The following is a 25,389-nucleotide window of genomic DNA, read 5'->3' as shown; positions in this document are numbered from 1 at the left end:
ATACATACATAACTGTTTTCTTTTATTTAAAAAAAAAAGTAAATTGAGCAAATCTAAATGAAAACTATAAAGAGTACACAGCACTGGGCAATATTCTTTTATATTAATCCATTGAGAAAGTGTCTCAAGTATACTCGGGCAAGTGTCTATGGGAAATGAGCGTTGGGGCAAAATCAGCCCGTCCGTAACGGGTTGACATGTACCTGAGTGTATTAATGCATCAAGCATGTTTTTTGTTTGTTTGTTTTTTTCTACTTTGAGCATCAGTTCATTGTATCAATGTACATTTCTACTGATATTCTAATATCTTTGGATGCAGTGTGTGCATTTCACAGTTATGCTCTCCCTCATCAAGTTAAAAACCACACAGCCTTGCAGGTTCCTCGTTGCAATCGCCATTTGACATATTGTTAAACTCATTAGCATTTCTCAGAAGTCATTGCAAATTCATTACAAAGAGAGCGGTGGGGGGCAACAGATTTTCATTTTGGCAGCGAGTCCTGTCCTTGCCTGGATCTAGTCCCATCACTTGCTCTCGGCCGATTTTAATGCAAATGTCAATGCTAGGGTGATTAAAATCGTATTGCCATCCTCACCTCTCTGCCCGCGTCCTTCACCAGCTTGACGGCCACCTTCAGATCTGGGTTGCCATTGGCCAGCTTGTCTGGGATGGACAGAACGGTCGATGGAAGAGATGTGGACCAGTGGAGGGATAGAAGGAGGGGAAGAGGGAGAGACAGATGGACAGACAGACAGACCAACAGACAGACATGTTTGAACCAACAGAGGGTATAAAAAGAGATGATGTACATTGTACATACAGATAGAGAGGGAGACAGAAGGAGAGACAGACAGACAGAGAGAAACACACAGACAGAAAAACAGATAGACATACAGACAGACAGATGGTCAGAATGTAAGAACCCACAGGAAACAAGAGATAATTGCACAGATAGAAAGGGAGAGGGAGAGATAAGAGAGGAACAGAGATAGATAGACAGACAGACAGACGGATGGACAGAGAAGAGTGTATGAGCCAACAGAGGGGAAATAAAAGATGTGGAGAGATATATAGAGAAAAGAAACATAGATAAATAGACAGAGAAACAAAGTAACAGACAGAAAGATAGGCAGTTAGAGAAGAGTGTATGAACCGACAGAGGGGAAACAAGAGATGATGTAGAGGCAGATATAGAGAAGGATATAGGAAGAGATAGACAAAGAAGAGTATATGAAGGGTAAAAAAAAAAAAAAAGATGAAATAGAGATAGATAAGGAGAAAGACAGAAAGAAAGATGGATAGAGAGACAGAAACAGACAGACAGACAGAAAACAGAGAAGAGTGTATGAACCAACAGAGGAAAGACAAGAGATGATGTAGAGGCAGAGAGGGAGAAACAGAGTGAGTGACAGACACACAGATAGACAAACATGTTAGACAGTTAGAGAAGAGTGTATGAATGTACAGAGGGGAAACAAGAGATGATGTAGAGGCAGATATAGAGAGGGATATAAGGGGAGATAGATAGACACAGAAGAATGTATGAAGGGAGAAAATAATATAGACAGATAAGGTGAAAGACAGAAAGATAGATAGATAAAGAGAGAGAGAGACAAAGAAAGAGACAGACAGAGTGTACATGTATGAACCAATAGATGGGAAACAAAAGCAGAGAGAGAGAGAGAGACAAACAGACAGACAGACAGAAAAAGAAAAGCATCATAGACACACCAGATATGAAATAAAAGGGAAGAGAACACCACACAGAGAAAAGAAGAATTAACATCACCCTGTTGATTATGGGAACTGGATATACTGTGTATAAATCTTCTACAAAAGGAATTACATTACACTGTAGGTGACAGGCTAAATCATAACAGAATTCAAATCAAATTTTTGTGCATATTAAATGGCATCGTTCAAAAAAAAAAATTGTCGCGGAGATATACACAGAATATGCAGCAAACAAGAGAATGTTTGCACATTATCATCACCTTTCTGCATGCTTCCACTATTAAAAGAAGATTCTCACGAATACAAGACAGACTTTACATCAAGTAAAACCTACTTTTGAAAACAAAAGGGCGCCATAAGGCAGCAACTTTCTAAAACTGCCAAATCCATTGCAATGGTATGAGCCAGTTCGCCCCTCAGTAAAGATGTCTAGCTGTTGCTTAGGCTTTGAAAAGGCAGAGAACTCATTATAATTTTCAGCCTTTTATGTCACAAGGTCAGCACCTCATGCATAAAGTGAGCCTGAAAGCAACCAGTTGCACTGTCTTTAGTAATTATTGTGCGAGTGTCCAAGGCCAGTGCAGTGTGGGGTGAGGCAAGGCACCAAGGTGCACTCAATCCTACTGGCCAAAATCTGAATGGCCTTGGCACAGGTATCTTAAAATGTATGCTGCCCTCTATCAAGCACAATGAGAGATGAAAAGTGCTGCGAGAGTGATAGTGGTTTTTAAAGTCACAGTATGATCCGATCTGTTTTTCTCTCTTTTCCAAATCACATTCACACTTAAATAAAAGCAGAGAACGGGAAATATTGACAACATCTATTCCAATAACAAACCTTTAACAATTCCCCCCCCCCAAAAAAAAATAAATAAAATAAAAACAAAAACAAAAACAAAATACTATCACTGGCAGTAGGCCTTATATGATGCAGCATTAACCCGTTTAGGACGTGTCCCGAGTATACTCGGGCTGACGTTTTCCAGGCTGTGGACTGGTCCCGAGTATACTCGGGCTGAGAGAGTGAAATGAACACGCATTTTTAAACTTAGAATTTCACCAACAATACGATGCCTATGTTGAAAATGATTTATATTTTGTGGGACTACATACATCAAAGTTGCCATCTGTGAACATTTTGTGATGATTGGTCATATCTTATGTCTATAAACAAGCAAAATATTGACAAACATGAGTGCAATTTTCACGACATTCAGACCTTCGCAACGGTCGGGAAACTGACCAATGACGAGCGACCAGCCGCACGCTCTGGCGATCTCATTTGCATCGGTATGCAAATTGTCACACTCAAGTGAAAAGCGTGCGTGCGGCGGTCAAGACCGTTGCGTGCACGCACCTACCTTATTAGCACACATTTACATGATAAAGTATTGTAGCATACTACTTCGTGTTATATCAGTGCAATGTCGTACTTATGGATCTTCTATGAAAGCCACCTCGGCATGGCAACCTGCTTACCATTATTGGCATGAAATGTTGGCCTACTACTAGTACTTCTTCTTTCGCTGCCGAGTCCTGGGATTTGCCAAAACTCGGCGAATTCAATAAATTCAAAAGTAAATCTTTTGCGTGTCCCTGCATGCATGTGATGTGTGTGAATGTTTTTGTGTCTGTTTGTTATCATGACAGCGATGTTACTTGTAGTTGTTTGAAGAGTTTTACCGTCATGAATAATCTGATTATGTTATAAAATCGTTTAAAAGAAACCACTTGGTCAAGAACAAACCGAGTAGGGGATGTACTGCATACAAACAACGCAGTCGATTGTGCTACTTCATCGAAGTCGTAAATTCATATAAATTGAATAGACCAGGTGGCCAGAGTATCAGGTTACATTGTACCTCGTTGAATAGACAGGATGTTGATACAAAAACATTCCTAAGACGCACTCGTAGACGCCATCTGAAAAGTCGGGGATTATGAGCATAATAGAGAAGTTCAAAGGCCGATTACAGACAGTCTCTTTTTTCTGCACCGGTCCATAGAATGCATTATAGTGATGTACTTCGTATGTATTACGTAACCACTTTTACGGACCCCAATGATTTTATGGTTGTTGGGAAGCGAATGTGCAAGTTCTCATGTGGTTGTAACCAACATATATGTATAGAATTTAAACTTCGACAACGAAATACGCTGCAATAAAGCGAGTAAACAAGACATATGGCTTTTTTTTCTCTCATACGCTTAGCATTCGCCAAAAAATTGTAGATATAATTATGATGTTCGGTATTTGATGTTTGCAGCATTTCAAAGAAGTAGTCAAAATAAAATAATATCCCATATTTCGATGATACCGACGATGGTGATGTCGACTGTTTAGTCTTTTTTGTTCTAGTTTTGTATGAATTCCTCATAATATGCTAATATTCGGCTATAGTCGCTCTGTCAATTACTTATACATTTAGAAGTCTGAGGTGTTTTCAGTCCACTTCTTTCGTAAGTTCACGAGTCAATTTTGTTTCGATCATTGAGTTCAATTCATTTATAATCAGTCAAATATGACAACTTATACCGAAAAAACCCGATTTTTCTTTTTTTTTTCTTTGTAGAAAGCGCTCCAAATTTGCGAAGTGGTGATTCAATTTTGCGAGAGACGGAGATGTGATAACCACATCGCTTCAATTGAACACTTTGTTTAGGAGCAAGGTATTTCGGGCAATAAAAACATGAAATTAATGTTCTTGTCTTATCTCATGTTTATCGATGTAATCAAATTTTTTTTTTTCATGTTGCTATTGAAGTAATTTATGCACTTATCGTGCCTGTGTATTTTTTTATGTCTACGTATATCTCTGCATTTAGGTATGCCTACAATCATTCATTCCATTAGACTTCGTGAAATCGCATTGAAGCATTTTCATATTCATAAACGATTGCAGCAAATGCTCCTTTCCTTTATACATTATGCTTATTGAATGATATTGTTAGTACTTCATTTTTGTTTTTGTCTTTTATCGGGGGATGACTGGTATACACAATAAAAAAACAATATTGATTTACATTCATGACATAAGAGAAGATTATTTCAGCAAAATTAGCCGTCTGTTATGAGATATCAAAGAATGCCGGGAGAAATGTCGTTTATTTCAACAAAAATATCGTCTTTTCCTTATTTTCTGAAGTGATGTAATAATTGTAGGTCTTCAAGCCTGTGTGGCTTGTACTTGCCATACTTCCATGATCATGTCGGCTTCTTCTACAGCTGCCGGATGGCCAACCTTTTTTGTTGCTAAATTGAATGAATTTCTCCGTCGAACTCGGGAATGCTCACCTGCGACCCTGTTTGAAAAGACGCTCTCTCATATTGAGACGAATTTGAATTCTCAATGGACATTCTAATTTGAATTGTGTTAAGGCTACGTAATTTAAAGTGATAGGATATAGTGAAAGGAAACTGAGATTGAATGAACATCTTCATTGCGCGATCTTTTTTTTAGGCGATTTTGAATTACCTAACTGTGAAATTAGAAGACAAACGTACACACACACACACACACACACAAATGACTGCAAAATCTTTGCATAATGTTGAACCATTTTGAACACTCGAATATGCCGTTTTGCTCTTCCTTTGTAATACATTAATTTGCCTCGATTAGTGCTGCTTCGATTTATCTCATTGCATCTCATTACTTTCCTTTCCAGCTATCCACTTCTTCATTCCCATCATCTACAATTAATCGTTATATTGAATATCCCCATTGATGGTGGCGATCACCTTTCCAAGATACTTTGCCCGTATTATTATATATAATCTCAGAAGATATCACCATAACACAGATTATAGGCAAACCTAGGCGTGTGTAATATTTCATTTCGTTTGCAAAAGTGTGTTCAGATTACCGTCCATGGAACTAAATTTAGAAGACCAGCCTATTTTTTATCTCTTTATCTCTCAATCTTTCTTCTTATCGCATAGACTCCGATGTTTCGTTTGCAGACCGGAAGAGCTCATAAATGCTCCATCAACTGACTTGAATAGGTGTTATATATATATATATATATGTGTACAATAATCTATCCCGTTTGCTGATGATTATCATATCACTGTGTGACATTTAATTTCAAGTGATGTGCAGTGAACAATACCTTCCCGCCATTACGGTAGAGTTGTAAGGGAATCATGATTGCACATAAAATTTGCAACATACAACCCGACAGTAAACTTACAAATGCGCTCGTTGATCTCCTTTATTCATCTCATGGAAACCTAAGTCATATAATTATGGTCGAAATCTGGAGGCAGTCATGATGGATAATTTCACAAAGCAAACGTCTTTATACAAAAATGCATGGAGTTCGCAGGTTTAGTCACCATTAGCTGTCAAAGATTGCAAGAAAGATGCAACGATTTATCTGAATATTGAACATCCCATCAGGCTCTTGTCAACATTATGAAAATTGTTGAAACAAAACCAAGAAACAAACTCAAATGGAAGATTGGTTTGAGAAACTCAACTTCGATGTTGCTTGAAGCTTTTTTTCTCTCTCTCTCATACTTATGAATGACAGCGTGATTATGTTATAAGATCGTTCAAAAAATCTACTCGGCCAACGAACCAAATAGAGGATATACTGTATAATAGTCATCATTTTCATACAATGCAGGAGCCGATATTGCCACTATGGGGTCTTACAATTGTATTCATCATGGTGAAACACAGCGTAACATGTGCGCGTGTTATAGGCAAGAACACTTTGAATAGACCAGGTGGCCAGAGTATCAGGTTACATTGTACCTCCTTGAATAGACAGGATGTTGATACAAAAACATTCCTAAGACGCACTCGTAGACGCCATCCGAAAAGTCGGGGATTATGAGCATAATAGAGAAGTTCAAAGGCCGATTACAGACAGTCTCTTTATTCTGCACCGGTCCATAGAATGCATTATAGTGATGTGCTTCGTATGTATTACGTAACCGCTTTTACGGACCCCAATGATTTTATGGTTGTTGAAAATCCAATGTGCAAGTTCTCATGTACTTGATACGAACGTGTATTACAGAATTTAAACTTCGACAATGACATACGCTGCAATAAAGCGAGAAACAAGACATACGGCAGAAGTCTTTTTTTTTTCTCTCTCTCTCTCTCTCTCTCATACGCTTAGAATTCACACATAAAAATTATGATGTTCAGTATTTGATGTTTGCAGCATTTCAAAGAGGCAGTCAAAATAAAATTACATCCCATATTACGACGATACCGACAATGGTGATGCTGACTGTTTAGTCTTTTTTGGTTCTAGTTTTGTATGAATTCTTCATAATATGCTAATTTTCGGCTATATCTATATAGTCGCTCTGTCAATTATTTATACGTTTAGAAGTCTGGGTTTTCAGTCCATCTCTTTCAGAAGTTCACAAGTCAAATGATTTCGCGATCATTGAGTTATAATGGTTTTAGCAACACACTACCGTTTTGTAGCTCAATCGATTTATAATCAGTAGAATATGGTAACTCATACCAAAAAAAAATAAACTCTTTTTATGTAAATTTGTAGAAAGCACTCCAAATTTGCGAAGTGATGATTCAGTTTTGCGAGAGACGGAGATGTGATAACCCGTCGCTTCAATTGAACACTCTACTTTGTTTAGGAGCAAGGAATTTCGAGCAATAAAAGCATGAAAATGTTCTTGTCCATCTCATATATTGATGTGATCAAATGTTTTCATGCTGCTATTGAAGTGGTTTATGCATTTATCGTGGCTGCGTATTTTTTTATAATAATTGCATTATACATCTCTGTATTTACGTAGACCTACTTGCATTCATTCTTTTAGACTTCGTGAAATCGCATTGAAGCATTTTCATATTCATAAACGATTGCAGCAAATGCTCGTTTCCTTTATACATTATGCTTATTGAATGAGAATAGTACTTCATTTTCTGTCTTTTACCGGGCGATGACTGGTATACACAATAAAACAAAATAATATTGATTTACACTCATGACATAAGAGAAGATCATTTCAGCAAAATTAACCGTCTGTTATGAGAGATCGAAGAATGTCGGGAGAAATGTCGTTTATTTCAACAAACATATTATCATCTTTTCGTTATTTTCTGAAGTGATGTAATGATTTTAGACCTTCAAGCTTGTGTGACATGTGCTCGCCGTTCTCCCATGGTCATGTCGTCTTCTTCTATCAGCTGGCGGGTGGTCAACCTTTTTGTTTCTAATATGAATGAACTTCTCCGACGAACTCGGAAATGCTCACCTGCGACCCTGTCTGAAAATATACTCTCTCACATTGATGCGAATCTGAATTCTCGATGGGAATTCTAATTTGAATTGCTTGCTTGCTTGCTTGCTTGATTTATTTTTCTTCCAACACAATTTCATACATAAATCAAAATTATTTTCCGGAATATCACATGGAATATCAGTAAGCAGATTACAAGTACATGATTCAAAGAAGGAAAATCGATGTGTAAATTAATTTCATTAACAAATTATAAATCGTATTACCAATTTTCCAAATAATTATCTGAGAAATTATGCGGAAGAAGGACTGCCACTATAAGCAAAAGCTTGAGCACGTGGCAGCCCAGGGACCTATCTACATAATACACAAAAAATTATATTGTTTGCGGAATGGAGAAATACTGCAAAATATAAAACACTGTAAATACATTGTTTTTTACATATGTATAGTGCATAGGTACGAATAAGAGTAACGTGAAATATGATGATGATGATGATGGTGATGTATGATGATGTTGACAGGTTAATGATGAAGAAAAATGTGATAATGAAGATGAAAGTGATAGTGGAGATAATGAAGGTGAAAGTGAAAGTGAAAATTGTGCTAATGCTACATTTTTGAAGTGATAGGACATAGTGAAAGGCAAACGAGGTTGAATGAACATCTTCATGGCGCTATCTTTTTTTCTTTTTTTTTTTGTTGTTGGCTACTTTGAATTACATAACTACGAAATTGGAAGGCAAACGTACACAAAAAATGACTGCAAAATCTTTGCATAATATTGTACCCTTTTGCCCTTTTTTGCCGTTTTGCTCTTCCTTTGTAATACATTTGTCTCAATTAGTGTTCCTTCATTTTATCTCATTGCATCTCATCACTTTCCTTTCCAGCTATCCCCTTCTTCATTCCCATATATACAAACGTGTAGATTGAATATTATCATTGATGGTGATAATCGCTTCTCCAAGATACTCTGCCCATAAAATTTATATATGTATGTATGATACATTACATATGTATTATATAAAACGTAGAAAGATATTACCAAAACACAGGTTGTAGGCAAACCTCATCTTGTATAATTTTACATTACGTTTGAAAAATCTTTTCAGATTATCTACCGTCAGTCAAACAAAATTTAGATGATCAGCCTATTTTTCTCTCCTTTTTCTCTTCTCATCGTATAGACTCCCCTGTTTCATCTGAAGAGCTCATACATGTTCTGTCAACTGGCTTAAACAGGACCGGTGTCTTATTCTTAGTTTTGTTTTGTTTTTCTATGTAAGAAATAACGATACTCATTTAGGTTGGTGATTACTTTTTATAATAATTAAATATATGTCTTGTATCACTGTGTGAAACCTCATTTCACTTGATACATAGTGAATAATCATTATCTTCCCGACATTACGTCGAAGTTGTAAAGGAATTGCACGATCGCACAGAAAAATAGCAGCATCAAACCCCGATAATAAACTCACAAATCCACTCGGTGATATCTTGTATGCATCCAATGAAAACCTATTATAAGTCGCATGATCGAAATTTGTAGGTAGTCACGATTGATAATTTCAGGAAGCAAACTTCTTTATACAGACTTCTTCAGGGGATGGCAGGTATCGCGCAAGCGTGGATTATGTATTTTTATTCGTCTCAAAGAAAGTTAGAAAGATGCAAAGATTTGTTTGAATATTGAACATATTCCAGGCTCTTGTCAATTTTATGGGAATTACTGAAACAGAACCAAGAAATAAACTCAAGTGGACGTTATTCTATTACGAAATTCGACTTTGATAAATCAGTATCACCAATTCTACTTGTAATATTACATCGTTGATGGTTTGCCTAGTGTTCAAATAAAGCCACGTGCTTCTGTTACAGACACGCGAGCTTTGTATTTGGATACAAGTAGCGGGGACAAACAAGGTGTAACAGATTTTCAAATGTTGTATACAATGAATAAACTTCCTTCTGTTTCCAAAATTCATTGACTAGCTATGGTAAGGAATTTTGTGAACAACAGGAAGTCAAGAGTGGGTTCGTGTGCCTTTGACATCGCCACAATACGAGATTTACTTGGCGTGTCTTACAGTCGTGTAAATGGAAATACGCAAGCCTGTACACAATCCTCCGATCGATCGCTTTTCATTGAAAGACTTTGAAGGCTTGTGATCAACGGATTACAGTTTCCATAAAAGATTGCCTCCATGAATCAGTAAATTCAAGACAATTATGTAGTAGAAATTTGCGACACCCTCGACATAGCCTGGTGCCCAATAATAAAAGACGCTGTTCATTTGAGTTGACGAGGGAACGTAAATTGACTATCGTACAGTACGTGAAGTTCAAACCGCGCGCGCGAACCCAGATAGCGAAGGGAAGCGACATTATTATTCATGAGCGGTCGTTATTCATCCAATCAGAAAGCGGATTCCTACACCGCATACACGGCAATTTGATGATTGGGTAAAGCGGGACCGTAAGTCACACCCCCTTAGTAACCCTCGGTTCGGGCTCGATTTTGGAAAACCTGTCCGTCTGTGGGGGTGTTCGCTCGCCAAAGCAAACCGTCCTAAACGGGTTAACATGACTAGGCATTCATTTTGTAGTAAATATGTCTAGGTAATCATTGTGTGTGCAGGAACAGTTTTAATGCTGGGTGTCCCGATGTTTATCTTCCGGTACTACACAACATCTGTTTTGCTGTTGTGAATGGATAACGACTAATAAGTCACACATCAATAGGATCAAGAATTCTCCCAATATCAATCTTCCCTTCAGAGAGGAATGAGAAGGCTACATTTTCCCAGCTGTCATCTGCACAGTGCAAATGTGACCCGCTACAACAAAAAGGTCCTAAAGTCGCGCACGGTCGAAGCCGTGAAAATCGAGTTTGAAGTCAGAGCATTAAAATTGGTCAAAACTTACGATTTTCTGATTTTGATGTATTATTGGAGTCTAACATGTCTTCTATCATCTGTCGAAATTTTGAAGCAAAATGATCAAAGGAAAGATAAAAAAATAGCGTTTTTCTGAGCCATGTTTTTTGGCGTTTCAACGAAGCAGAAACTTGTTCGAAAATTTGGATTGAGCGCCACAGATAGGTTCCGCACCTAACAACGACCAGAGTGATCTCATTGGTCAGTTTGCTGCTTGCTGCTAACCGAAGCGTGAAGCTCGCACACTGCCCAGTCGACTGGTGCGTGAGGTCGGGGTGCGCTATGCTCAGCCGCTTCTCAAATCCTGGTCACTGATTGGTTGGTGAGGAGACCGCCGACGCTGATGTGCTTGAATGAACTCTTCGGGGGTTGCTAGGGCTTACCTTCTATTGTCCAGAGGTGAAAACTGACTTGCGTGTCCCTTGATCGCGATTGCGTCGAAAGGAAGACTTTTAGGGTGCTTTTCTCGAAACAGTGATTTTCCAGACGTCTCGACATGCTCTCTTTTAAACATCGATATCTCCGCAGCCGATTAATTTTATAAAATGTGTTATATATCAATTTAAAGCAGAAAGATTAGGGGATAATATCATGCAATTTTCAAATAATCGACCTCGCCCGACTTTAGGATCATTTTGTTGTAGCGGGTCACAAATAGGCACATGCATTAAAATAACAATCATGTGAAATACAATGGAGAGTTTATGTGATTTTGGAAGTATGTGATGTACAAGTGAGCATTACCTTTGCACATCACTGTGTACTAGCACATATGAACGTAGTTTGTTTAGGATTGAAAACAAGCAAATGAACAAACAAACAAAAACACATTATGACACATACACATGGGTTACAAAGCTCTCCTTTAACTTGTAAACACTGCTTTAAAAGATACGTGACATGTATGCTCAACATCTTTTTTTTTTACAATTCTTTCTTAAAATCTTTAATTCTTGTAGGCAGTGTATTGACATCTCCCCTCATCAAAAACAACATGAAATAAAACAAAAAACAAACAGGCAAACAAACAAAACAAACAAACAAATAACAACTCATCATTTTAACTGACCAAGCAAGTGAATATCGTAGACGAGTCCAGACTGGTTTGAAGTACTGCTGGAGCCATCCGCGCCCTCCTGGTCGGTCTCTGGGGGGAGAGGGGGTGTGTGCTTTGGTTTCAGAAGTCCCTTCAGTTCTTCCGCTCTCCTCATATACTCGGAGGCTCTGGCCCTCAACGCCTCCTTCTTTACGGGATCTCTCTCATCTGAAGACAGTGAGAGTGGGTAGATATTGCAGAAATGTGAAATGATGATACATTATCATGTAACTACTTTATCAACATGTCTATTATTGTATTACCCAGTAGTCATTTATAATCACTTCTTTGAATAGGGCACCACAGCCATAATATGCTACACTGGACACTCAGCTTTTTGTTGTTCCTTGTTCTTGTTCTTGTTCTTGTTCTTGTTTTTACTACACTGCAGCAGCATTCTATGACCAGTGACCAGCAGTTTTAATTGGCAATTACAAAGCTTTTGATTTGGGATGGTAGGGCATACAGGGCAGTGAGTTAACCCATCGTGCCCACCTTACTCCGTTCTGATTTCTCTGCTGTTTCAATTTCAGAGGACAGGGATGCCTACATCCGCTATAGGCCTACTGTGCATGTTGTCACATGCATGTGCTGTACCCAAAACATACAGCAGCTAGCCACTTTGTCCCACTTGCAGAACTCCATTTAAACCGAGAACTATCCTGAAAATCAACAGGACAGGAAACATTTGGTTTTGTGCAGATTGATTTTGCGCTCTACCTACCCTTCTGAAAGCAAAAGCTTACTATTATCTAGGGGGAAAAAATAGATAGTGCTGCCTTCAATGAGACCATATAACACCCATATTACCTGTAGGCTGATATAATGTCGTCTTAACTTGTGTCATATCAATTACAACGTATATTCCAATTTTGTCCTCCTTGTCGGTCAATATTGACAATGCTGTTCTTCATCTGAGGAAATTCATACTCGGCATTGGGACACTTGCACAGGCCAGGGTCTAAAGGCATTATTTCATTTAACTTTGCAATTACATAACCTCTCCATTAACTCGTATGGCAGCTTCAAATAACAGAGTCAGCCTTCTGCCATGGTATCGACAACAGACGAACAACTAGCGCACTGAAGGCAAGTCCAATATTTGTGATAGCACTTATTATAACCAGTATTAAAGTGTAAAATTCTTACACTGAATTGCAGGGATGAAGTACTCCATGGCACCAAGGTACAGCCTGATGGCTTCTGCCCACTCCTTGGCCTGGTCCAACTGCACAGCACTCACTACGAGGCTTCTCTGCGGTGTATCAGAATGTAACAGATGACGGAAAATCAAGACGATGACAAGTTCTCATCTACACGTAATCACTAAAATTCTTCTGCAGTGATCATTACAGCCTTTATAAATGTTTGTTCCAGCCCTGTAGAAACACCCCAGCCTTGTCAATTAGTAACCTGCTTCAACAATTTCATACATGTACATTAACTAATATGTATTACACCATGGTGCAACACAACAGAAGCTTCTACACTGATGGTGAAAGAATTGTGTTCAATCACAATTGAAGATGTTCACTTCAGAAACCTAATTCATAAAGTTTATTGTTGCTGTTTTTTTATGTTGGTGCAACAGCTACTTTACTAAAATTCAAGAATCCAGCATTCTGATTTGTGACTTATAAATGACACTCCTATAACATCATCATACATGGTTGGGTTGATGGTGTGGTCTGTGGGTTATGACCATCTTTTTTCATTACTTTTTATTATATTTGCTATCTTTGAGCATAATTTATATTTCCATACAGAAAGAGAGAGAGAGAGGAAAAAAATGTCACGGTAAAAGAATATGCAAGCCAGGAATGTTTTTCTTTAATTTCTTTTATCATGTGTATGTTGCTCTCCATGTAAACTTCACTACAGGATGAAAAAAAAAAAAAAAAAAAAAAAGGATAGGCATTCTGGGGTGCATGCACCGAAGGGATGAATGCCATTTCTTACAATACATTAAATCTGCACAATTTACAGCAAACCACACATTTTTGTGTACATGAAACTTTTGTGTATGTTGCTCTCCATGTAAACTTCACTACAGGATGAAAAAAAAAAAAAAAAAAAAAAGGATAGGCATTCTGGGGTGCATGCACCGAAGGGATGAATGCCATTTCTTACAATACATTAAATCTGCACAATTTACAGCAAACCACACATTTTTGTGTACATGAAACTTTTGCGATATTAATCAGGAGCTGAGATTTCCAAAAGTAAAATATATCCTAAAGTTCTTGTCTATGCAATGCACTGAATGTCACTGCCAATTAATTTTGAGAAAGTCTCATACCACAAAAGAGGCCATCAATTCAAATTTGCAAAAGTTAAATGCCACCACTGTTTCTGGTTTTACAGCATCGGTATACTGTCAGTTTGAATTCCACTTACAGCTTTGTCTAAAGACTCGCTGCACGGCATGTGTTCTAGGTCGATGAAGGGATGCTGAAAGAAATCCTCAAAGTCTATCCTCTCTCCCACATCCCTCTTGAGAAGCCTGGAGAGGAGGTCTCGACATGAATCTGATGTCGTGATGAAGGTTGGTATCTATGGTGTCCAAAAAAAAGAGAAAAAAAGATGAACGTTTGCTATCTTACACTGTGCTTGGTCAGAAATCTTGTTACCATTGTAGCTTTATGTCAGGGGCATTCTTGGCAGGAAAACAACTACTTTCAGTTCTCTTACTTTATCTTTATTTGAGTTATCAATTAGGACATCTTATATTGTTACAGTGCTCTTATTGTTCCAAACATAGTTTCAATTGAAAAGACTTTTGATATACATCTCGATATAATACAATATCAGCATGTCAATATTCTATATGCCTTCCTTTACCCACCACCAGAAAAAAAAAATGAATGTATAAAAGTAGAGAATGTAAGGGTGACACAATATTTTCAGATGAAGTCTAACATGAAGTGAAAAAATTAATCAATTGCATTAAAATGTAAGCTGCAACTCATACTGAAATTCAGTGCTTTCAAGTAAGCAATTATATTCATATCTCCTCAGTATAGTACAATAAATTTCATACAAAGGAAATAATGTGCATGGTACCTGAAAAGTTAAACTTCATTTTGCATCACTTTCCAAAAATCTTTCCAGATTGTAACATTGACATTGAATTACTTTTCTTATGTTTTGATATCAGTAATGTAATCTCTCATTCACCTTTTTGGCTATCATTTTATGAGACAAATTATGCATCTCATCTATTGCATTCCTAAAGATGTATAGGCACAATAAATAAGCAATCACCACATTGCAATGAACAAGTGAAAAAGTTTACCTCGATTGGTTTTGGACTCCGTATCTTTTCTGCTAATTCAGTGAATGACCTTGATGCCAGGGGTGCCTTTCCAAACAGACATTCTGTTAGGATAAGTATATAATAATAACAATTACAGTAATAACAATGACAGTTATAATAATAATAATAATAATAATAATAATAATAATAATAATAATAATAATAATAATAATAATAATAATAATAATAATAATAATAATAATAATAATAATAATAATAATAATAATAATAATAATAATAATAATAATAATAATAATAATAATAATAATACAATGCATCATAGCATATTTTCCATATACTAACATCTTTAAATGCACTCCACAATGATAGTAACAATAAGTGATAGTAATAAGAATATCAAAATTACTGATAACAATAGTACATGTGCAATAGAAAGAAGAGGAAGCAGTTGGAGTCAGAGAAAACGAAAAAGACAAAGAAGAAGAAGAAAAAAATATCCAGTAATCATTGACACTATGACAAATATGCTACCTCTGCCAAATCGAATAAAACAGTTTAACTGCACCAAAGTCTCTATGAGAACAGAACAGGAATAGTTGCTACATATCGCATCACTATCACTCTGCTCTAGAGGACCATACAGGCCCAAATTGAACCTTTACTTCTGTTCATTAAACACATCTCACCAACACATAGGAATTATCACAGGTTGACTACTACCGTATGCTGATGACTACAATGGGATCTTTGCGAAAAGATGTTGCAGCACAGTGAAAAATTGAAGCAAGTGAAGTCAATTACCAAACATGATGACCCCTACTGACCAAAGGTCAGCCTTGGCATTGTACTTTCTGTCGGTCACAATCTCGGGAGCCATATAAAGTGGGGAGCCTCTGAGTGTGTCTGTCAGAATGTCGTCTGTGATGTTCTGGGCAAAGCCAAAATCTAGAATGTGATACATAGATAAAACAAATTTGGATGAAATCAATCTTTGTGTTCTCTTTGCTCTGATACTGGTAGCTCTTTCCCACAAGAAAATCCACTTTCTTTTTAATAATTACAGTTAGCATGTAAAACAGATATTTCCCCGGTAATAAGTTGGTTAAAAGACTGTTTTCTGTATCATCATATTTAGTGCTTTACTTGTTTCTGATGTCGCCAAAAGACAACTTTGGCTATTATGCATACTGTATGTATCTAATTAAATAGATGTAAATAGCATACAGTATCTTTTTTTTTTTTGGTTTGAAGAGTAATCATGTCATATAGAATTACAATCATAACTTGGCAATAATATCTTTTTCCCCCTTTCTGACAAACAAAAACTACACAAAATACATTGCAAGAGGAAACAACTCCTTGAAAAGAAGATGCCGAGCAGATTGGATGATCAAATCCACACATCAAAAGATCTGATCTCCTTCATTCAGATTATCATAAAGGCCGAAGTCCTCAAAAAAAAAAAAAAAAAAAAAAAAATCACAGATGACTTATCTTCAATATAAATGTGTGTAATTTTTTTTGAATTGTTATATTCTCAAAGGAAATGGAATTTATAAAAAGATCACTGAAAACAAAACAAAAATAAATTAAGCTCCAGAAACAAGAAAATCTTGGCTGCCAAATTAAGTACATTTTCCGACATTCTGTACAGTGCATGTCGTACCAAATCCCTAGAATGTGCCTTCATCTGGATGTATCAATGGCACTCTTTGCCATCTTCACAGCCCACCATTTGGCTCTCTGTAAACTGATGAGAGGAATGAGGTGTTGCCGTACCTGCTACTTTGAGGACGGGATTGTAGGAGTTTGACAGGAGAAGGTTCTGAGGCTTGAGGTCCATGTGGGTGATCTTCTTGGAATGGAGGAAGCGTAGAGCACTGGCTGCAGGAAAAACATCAATAGAGAATAATACGGGAAGGATTGAGGACAGACTCAACATCCAGATTGAGCATGTGGCTGAGGCCCACTCTTAAAAGATGCCTCTAATGCGACATCATTATTTACAATTCAGTAAGTATATCAGCCCTGCCGTTAGTATCTATGAGACAGCTAAACTTTGCTTGAGAGATAATCAGTACAGTTATTCATGCATACGAACAGACCAATTTTTCAGTGCCCCATCGTTTTATCATGCATTATCGGATGAACACAAGTAAACCAAGTGGAAAGCCTTGTATTAAGATCACAATTAGGAAGCATCTGTACCAAAGAGAAAGACTGTATTTCGTTCACACACTTGCTAGAGTATGCAGCTGCACAACAGAATGGACTCTGTGCTCCCTGTAGCTGAAATTTGGACTAGAAATCTTGTCTTTAGACCAGTTGTGCCATTGCACAGATTACATTACAAATATACAAATACACAAATATACATATATATTATATATATATATATATATATATATATATATATACCAAAATATGAGAGAAACAGATAGGGAGACAGGCGCAGACAGACATACAAAGAGGAAAAAAAAATTAACACTCTCAAAGGCAAGATACAAGCACATTCTCATTGTTTTGGGGGTACTGCATTATATTTTCTGCAACCAATTGAGATGTCATTGAAATCTCTTTATTAAGCAAGCTTTCAAAATTCTGGACACTGCACATACATACATACCAAGCTGTCTGAGGAATGTCTTGACAGTGGCCTCTGGTAGTGCAATTCGTTGGTAGATGGTCTGCGAGAGATCTCCACCACTGCAGTACTCCATGATCAGATAAATGTAGTTTGAATCCCACTGAACAAATAGTAAAAGATAGAAGACATGTTTTTTCTTTTCTTTTTTTTTCTTTTTTTTAATACCTTTCTGATCAGTGTTTACATCCAATAGCTGTTCTGTTTTAGCAACTTTCTAATTATAGTGAAGCCTACAAGAAGGAATATGTTAAACTTACAATGAAGTAACAATGCAATAGAAAATACCCTTACTTTATTTCCATTCGTTACACTTTTTTTTCAGAAAGTGAAAATTTTAATTGAAGTTCCATGCATAAGTAATCAAAGAGATACATGAGAGCAAATTGATTTTCCCCTATTTTTCATATAGTACCGTAAGCACAAGATCTAAGGTTAAAAAATGTAAACTTTGATACATTCAGTAATTTAAAGTAAAATGACGTTCTAAGTGTATTTAATACACATCCGTTCTTACTAATCAAAAGTGATGTACAGTGTAATAAATTTTGAACAGCCATTTCATAAATACTACAAAGTAACAACTGTAATTCACAACAAAAAACAAAGACACAAAATTGAACTTCATTTTCATCTCTTTGGGTTGGCATAACATTAAAACAGAAATTGTTACATGTAGGCAGAAATTGCTACATTGCTCTACGCGAAGATACTTTTCAGAATACATGATTATGAATTGGAAATATTGCTCTTTACCTGGAAGTCTTTGAGTTCGACAATGTATTCATGCTTGAGTGTCTTAAGTAACTCTATTTCTTGGAGGAGGTTTTCTGTTGATATTTTGTTGAGGCTTTTCTTCAGTACACATTTCACAGCCACAACCTCTCTCTGCTGACCCTGTAACACACAAAAAGGAAAGCATAGATTATTTTCCAATAAGTCTTTCTTCCATGCATATATTTATTTTGTGCGCAACTAGTTAATGGCTTGTAACATTATGTTTTGAATATTCTCAAGTAAAATTTGTTTATTGCTGTTCTGCAAAAACTGGTAAACCTATTTTCACTATGTATCATCGCATCAATTACATTAACTTTATGAATCTACATCAACGATTACAAAATTTGTACGATTGTAGGATGCACAATTTTTCAGTGTTATTTTGTATCGAATGCTCAACTTGATTATGGCACTCACCCTATGTAGCGATGTCATGAATACGGGTATCAGATGAAAAGCTTTGAATACATTCTTTTAAATTTCAGCTCACAGAACTAAATTCAACTGTCAAAAATTGAAAAATGTGTGATTTAATGGCTGATAAAGTAATGGCTTTGTCTGGGGGGGGGGGGGAAGGAAAAATTTCACAGACAATATCACACAAACTAGCTATAAGAGTAGTTCCACTTTATGCGGTAAATTGCTAGATCTAACGTTATTTGTTGTTAGGTCTTTACTTATTGTTGGTAAAACATTGGTCTCCCACAATCCATTTAGCTTTAGAACTATTGTTGATTACCATTAAAGGGTGTGTACAGTTCTGGTCGAGGTGAGGATTTAGCTTAAAAACGTTTTGCAATATATTCAGAAACCACTCTATGAGATGTCAAAGAGCATGCAATTCTAAGGGGTATCAAAAGTTTATTTGATGAAAAGCGGTTTAGAAATGGCTGAAATATCCAAAAACAAGGTGAAACAAAGAGATCCGAATAAAAGGCTTGGCCTGTCGCCTTTTATCATCATCACTTTTTTGGATATCTCAGCCATATGAAAACCAATTTCCATCAAATAAACGTTGAATCCTTCTTAAAATTACATGCTCTTTCATATTTCATAAGAGGTTTCTCATTATCTCACTTAGGAATGTTCAAAACATGAATCCCCACCTCAACCAGTACTGTACAGTCCCTTTAAGTCGCCAATACCTAAAGTCGTTAGACATTGATTCAGATCCCATGTAACACGCGGCACGATCGAAGATCAGCTGGGGCGACGGATTTTCATCGCTCTCAAGAGACATTCCTAATTCACCTTTTTCCTCCATAAAAACACAAATAATTGTAATCCAAATGCACTTTACTATGTAACAGGTGACAAAACGATTTTCAATGCAAGAATGTTTTTGATTTCGAATGGATTTCAGGTGGCAGATTAACAAAGTTTTTCAAACGCGATGATGCACAATGCATCCTACATTGAAGTGTGTGTAACACATACACACTAACAATATGTGGCGCGCTGTGGGCGGCGAACTAATTCAGTGCCTATCGTTAGTTCACCAACCCGGGAGTGCACAGGAAATGCACGCAAGTGGCGACTATACGGTAATTGACATTAGTCGTTTAGTAGTCTAACAGGTAGATATTATCTAGCCCCCTAACGTAGGCTAGGCCAAACTAGGGCCTAACGTTAGCTAGGGCCTAGGGTAACATCCCCAGTATTCGGTCACTTAAGCTTTTTTGCAATATTTTTCAAACTAAAATAATACATACATACATCATATCTACTGCAATTTATGTGAAATATATCAAATTTCTTTAATCTCAACTTTCATTTCGTTAAATATCTCACAGAATTGCACAAAAAATTGCACGAAATATTTCACCTTGAAAATTCCCCAGTATACGGTCATCGGCTCCAGTATTCGGTCACGCGATGTGCGCGTTCAAATTCAATGCGTGTTCAATGCAGCTGAAAAACGCGCGCGCGCTACCTTGTTGGCGCAAAATTGCATTGGGGACGTTGCGGCGACCGTTGGTGACCGAATACTGGGGCCTCGGCACTTGCATTCAACCCTTGTACATTGGGACACTGTATCGGCACGTACGGACATTTTGTTTTTCTTTTGCGTTTTTGAGGATACCATTACACTCCAAGCTTGCGATAAGCGAAAAATCCCGCGAGAGAACGGCGTATTTCTCAATTTTTAGTGCTTTTTCCGCAACCTGCACTCTTAAAACTGGGCCTTTTCGGAGACACGTACTCTTAAAACTGGGCCTTATCCGCGCGCGCTTTTGGAAAGTAGCGCCGATTCTGCACTTTTGACGGTAAAATTTGGGATTTTGGATGGATTTTTGGAGGGGGCTAAGGGAGTTTCCTGTTGTGAATGAGTGTGCAAGTATGTGAATTAGTGTGATTTGCGTGTGTTGTGACAGTTGAACTTACTGGCTGGTGACTAGTGATAAGTGACCGAATACTGGTGCCTGACCTAATACTGGTGCCCTTACCCTCCCTAGATCTAATTTACTCTTTCTTTTCACTGTCTTCAACAAGCACCTTTACGGTTAAGTTTGACATAATTTACATTGAATTATCAGGGCTACAGTGACAAACTCTTGTTATTACAGCTGCACGTGAATGTTGTTTGAATTATTCACTCAGAGAAATGCAGAAATGAAAAGAAGATAAAAAATGAATCGAACACTCGCAGTATTAATACATGATATTACGCGTGTGGGACTAGGCGTGCACCTTTGGCCCGTCGTATAACTCGGAGTGCATGCTAACCCACTTATTCTTGGAAAATTAGCGAATAAGACTAGTTTCAGATGAAACATCAATAAAATAACCGTGCAAATTACCTTTCTATATGCTTTGTAAACTGTTGCATAAGTACCACGCCCAAGTTTTTCTGTAAACACGAACTCAGGTAACCTCGGAATAACATCAACACCGGAGGCTGCCATCTTGATTATTGCAATGCATTGTGGATATATTTTCGCTCTTTTTAAACTTCTCTCGATTGTCTGCTCTCTGATTGGTTTGAAGTTTTCGGATGTAAAACGGGTCAGGGTCCAATCTCTGTGCCCTAATCGTGGGGTTGATTTCAGGAAAGTTTTCTTGTTGATGTATTTTTTTTTTTTTTTTTTTTTAGATTCATTCATTCATTTTTTTTTTTTTTTTTTTAAGTTTGAGTCTCCTCTACAGTATGGAACATACATTGAAAGATCAGCATTTCTTTATTTTGTAAGGTCACCTTGATATAACACATATTGATTGAGTGATTGCATCGAGTAGCATGAGCAAAACGCATCAGTGAAAGTTTGAAGAAAATCAGAGAATCCATTATGACTTCTAAAAGTTTTTGCACAGTCACTGCTTGATGAGAAGACTGCTGTGATGTCACAGGCAAAGAACGATCAAGGAAAATATAAAGATAATTCAACAAAATGCTTTTTTTTTTTAAGTACACATTCCCTTTATTCATTACTGATATATGATAAAGGTAATATCATACTCCCTGCCTTCTTTATATCATTCTAGGCACGTGACATCACAAGCAGGAGTCTTCTCGTCAAGCAATGGCAGTATTGAAACTTAGAAAATTCTCAACTTTTGAACGGATTGCCTGATTTTCCTCACTGCCACTGATGTGTTCTACTAATATTGCTGCATTCTATCAATCAGTAGGCCTATGTATGTGAAGGTGAACTTATCCTTGAAGTTACTGAGTAAAAAAATAAAAGAAGTTGATTATTGCTAATGTCTAGTGAGGATAGACATCATGTGTCTTGTGAAAGAAATAAATTGGGACTTAAAGGACATAAATAAGCAACTGAAAGTCTGCATAGCACTTCACCATTCCCCATACCGGTACTAGCATAAAATAAAAGCAAAATGGAGAAAAAAATCCCTAATTTCTAGTAAACTGAACACACAAAAAAGAACAAAAGTAGGCAAAATATGCCAAACAATGACATGTTCACTGACAAAAGGGAAAATAAAATTAAGGAAAATGTGTTTAAAAAAAAAAAAAGATATCTAGAACTTGTTCTAGTGATAGTAATAATTTATATTGGGGCATGGGGAAGGCTGGGGGCTGCATCCACTCACATATTCACCTTTTAAAAAAAAAAGAAAAAAAAACACAAGAAAACTATTTTAATTTTTTTTTTTTTTTTTTTGGGGGGGGGGTGAAGGAGAATTGATCCTTGACGGATCAACCAGTGACCCCCAACACACACACACACTCAGTCACACAGACACAGACACACACACAGACACGCACACACACACGCACACACTCACACACACACACACACTAAAAACTGTTCTACAGTACCTGAAATTGTACATTATACAGACACTACTTTCATGGAAGTGTAATATGGCACTTGTTATACAACGTCCAAGTAGATCCTTGTAATTTGATTGGAGGATTGTTGGTGACGTGATATTCAATAAGTACTCCATTCAACGCGCCGTGCAATTTTGGTTCTATTTTTGCGTGCAACTTGGTTCGATTTTTTTTTCGTTCTATTCCACGGCTCGAGAAATTGTACGGTACTGCATGTACTGTGTGTTGCATATTGAGGATCGCGTCGCGCATGCAGCTAGCGCAGTGTACATGTGCGGTACATGCATGCGCGTATGTAGGCCTACGTAGTGCTAGTGTACGAGCGCTAGCTGTGACCTGTATCTCTACACTGATTGCACAAGCCAGAAAGAGAATCGCAGTGGATCCACATGTAAGTATGGCTATATTTTTCATACAGACTTCTAGGCCTACTTAGACCTACCCAACAATCCTCCAACCAAATAACAAAGATCTACTTGGACGTTGTATAAAACAAATAGTGTATGGTCTTTACTCGTGCAATGGAACGAGATTTCGCACTCGGTGAAAGATGAGGCGCACTATTCAACTCGGCTTCGCCTCATTGAATAGGGCGCCTCTATCTTTCACCTCGTGCGAAATCTCGTACCATTGCACTCGTGACCATTCACTATTTGTATATTATACCCCATAGGCCTACACAGTATCATGTGGATAAATAAAGGTTTACATCCATTGAGTACATACATATGTGTGCAGACATCAACATACATGCACTCAAGCAAACACCAAAGACATTCAAATGTACTTACCTACATTCACTGACACTTATATAAGTCTTTGTACAGTGGACTCCCGTTATAGCAAAGTCCTCAGGACCGGCAGTTTTCTTTCGTTATTTCAAAATTTTGTTGTAACCGAACAAATAAACAATAAAAATACATAAGAGTGGATAATGTTGCAGCCTGATTTTTTACTTCATTGTAACTGGAAATTTGTTATAACCGTGTTCGTTATAACGAGAGTGCACTGTATTTAGTCTTTGTAAATGTACGTAGAAACATGATTTTTCAGAGTCAGAAAAAAGAACTAACAGATTTTGATGATGGATTATCTATGAAGTTTCTATTACAGCTTCCATTGCTTCACACCATTCAACAAGATACACAAATGAAGTACCTAATAAAGTTTTGAGTTTTCTCCTTTTATTTCAAAGGCACAGAGTATGAGAGTAGTATTTTAAGATATCAAAGGGAAGGGGGGGGGGCAAAGAACACCTGGAGATGCACAGTTGAGGCAGACTTGAGGAGTCTACAGCATACATGGGGGACCATAAAGCAGCTGGCCTAGAATAGATCTGATTGGAAGACCTTCATTACTGCCCAACATGCCAGGAGGAGGCATAATGGGCAGTAAGTAAAGTAAGTAATGCCATAAAACACATTTACCAGGACAGAATTGATGGCAACATGATCCTTATACCACTTTGTTAGTACTGGAAGTTTCATGAAGTTGTATGAATTTCCTGTTTGGGGAATGTTTCTCATCTAGAACACATTCTCTTGTGTGCTCTATGGTTACTCAAGGCTGTACTGTATACTAGTAGGTGCTATTGTTGCTGTGTACCATTTTCAGTGCAGATAATAAAACTGACACATTTTTCAAGACCACCACCTTATACAAGCATTGACATTATACATAAACAGGTTGCTGATGAGGTTGACACAGCTAATGAAAGATGTACACACACCTCTTTCATATCCTCAAAATATGAAAGCGTGAATTTCACCCTGAGTCCTACCTAATGCAAGGATGTTATATCTCAGAGTAGTTGCGAGTATATTTAACATTTTGTCTCTTAGAGATTGATATTGATACTTATTGGTTTCCATGTTCTGTCAGATCAAATATATATATATATATATATATATATATACATAACAGTAGGTCAATATAAACTCCGTTGGAGACGTAAATTTGACGAATTTTCGCCCATAGGGCTTTGTCAAGTCAATACATTTGACAGTTTATTTTGAAGCAGATCAAAATAAAAGATGCGTCGTCACTGTGATGGTAGCGCGTCCATAACAAGATGCGCACATACACAAATAGCGCAAGGGGCTATTGTGTATGTGCGCATCTTGTTATGGACGCGCTACCATCACAGTGACGACGCATCTTTTATTTTGATCTGCTTCAAAATAAAGTGTCAAATGTATTGACTTGACAAAGCCCTATGGGCAAAAATTCGTCAAATTTACGTCTCCAACGGAGTTTATATTGACCTACTGTTGTGAATCTATACTTTCTCAGGACTCCGAGCAGAAACTATTTATTGCTGTTATTCATATATATATATATATATATATATATATATATATATATATATATATATATATATTACTTC

The 25,389-nt window shown here is 37.1% G+C and overlaps 1 protein-coding gene across 1 annotated transcript in view; it reads right to left on the bottom strand.

The window, feature by feature from the left end:
• The window catches only part of LOC140230473 (serine/threonine-protein kinase ULK3-like), a 57,671-nt gene extending 36,059 nt beyond the window's left edge, over positions 1-21,612 (bottom strand). The window contains exons 1-10 of the mRNA XM_072310626.1: positions 21,508-21,612; positions 18,683-18,823; positions 17,909-18,029; positions 17,062-17,166; positions 16,084-16,227; positions 15,301-15,383; positions 14,403-14,558; positions 13,155-13,260; positions 11,979-12,173; positions 597-664 (exon numbers count right to left, since the gene is read on the bottom strand). Of these exons, the coding sequence (XP_072166727.1) occupies positions 597-664; positions 11,979-12,173; positions 13,155-13,260; positions 14,403-14,558; positions 15,301-15,383; positions 16,084-16,227; positions 17,062-17,166; positions 17,909-18,029; positions 18,683-18,823; positions 21,508-21,612 (1,224 nt within the window). The remainder of the gene's footprint in view (positions 1-596; positions 665-11,978; positions 12,174-13,154; positions 13,261-14,402; positions 14,559-15,300; positions 15,384-16,083; positions 16,228-17,061; positions 17,167-17,908; positions 18,030-18,682; positions 18,824-21,507) is intronic.
• Between the last annotated feature and the right edge of the window lie 3,777 nt (positions 21,613-25,389).

This window comes from Diadema setosum, chromosome 7 (assembly GCF_964275005.1).
Source record: "Diadema setosum chromosome 7, eeDiaSeto1, whole genome shotgun sequence".
Taxonomy (NCBI): Eukaryota; Metazoa; Echinodermata; class Echinoidea; order Diadematoida; family Diadematidae; genus Diadema; species Diadema setosum.
The sequence above is the reverse complement of the archived record's forward strand: the minus strand, read 5'-3'. Positions and strand labels throughout refer to the sequence as shown.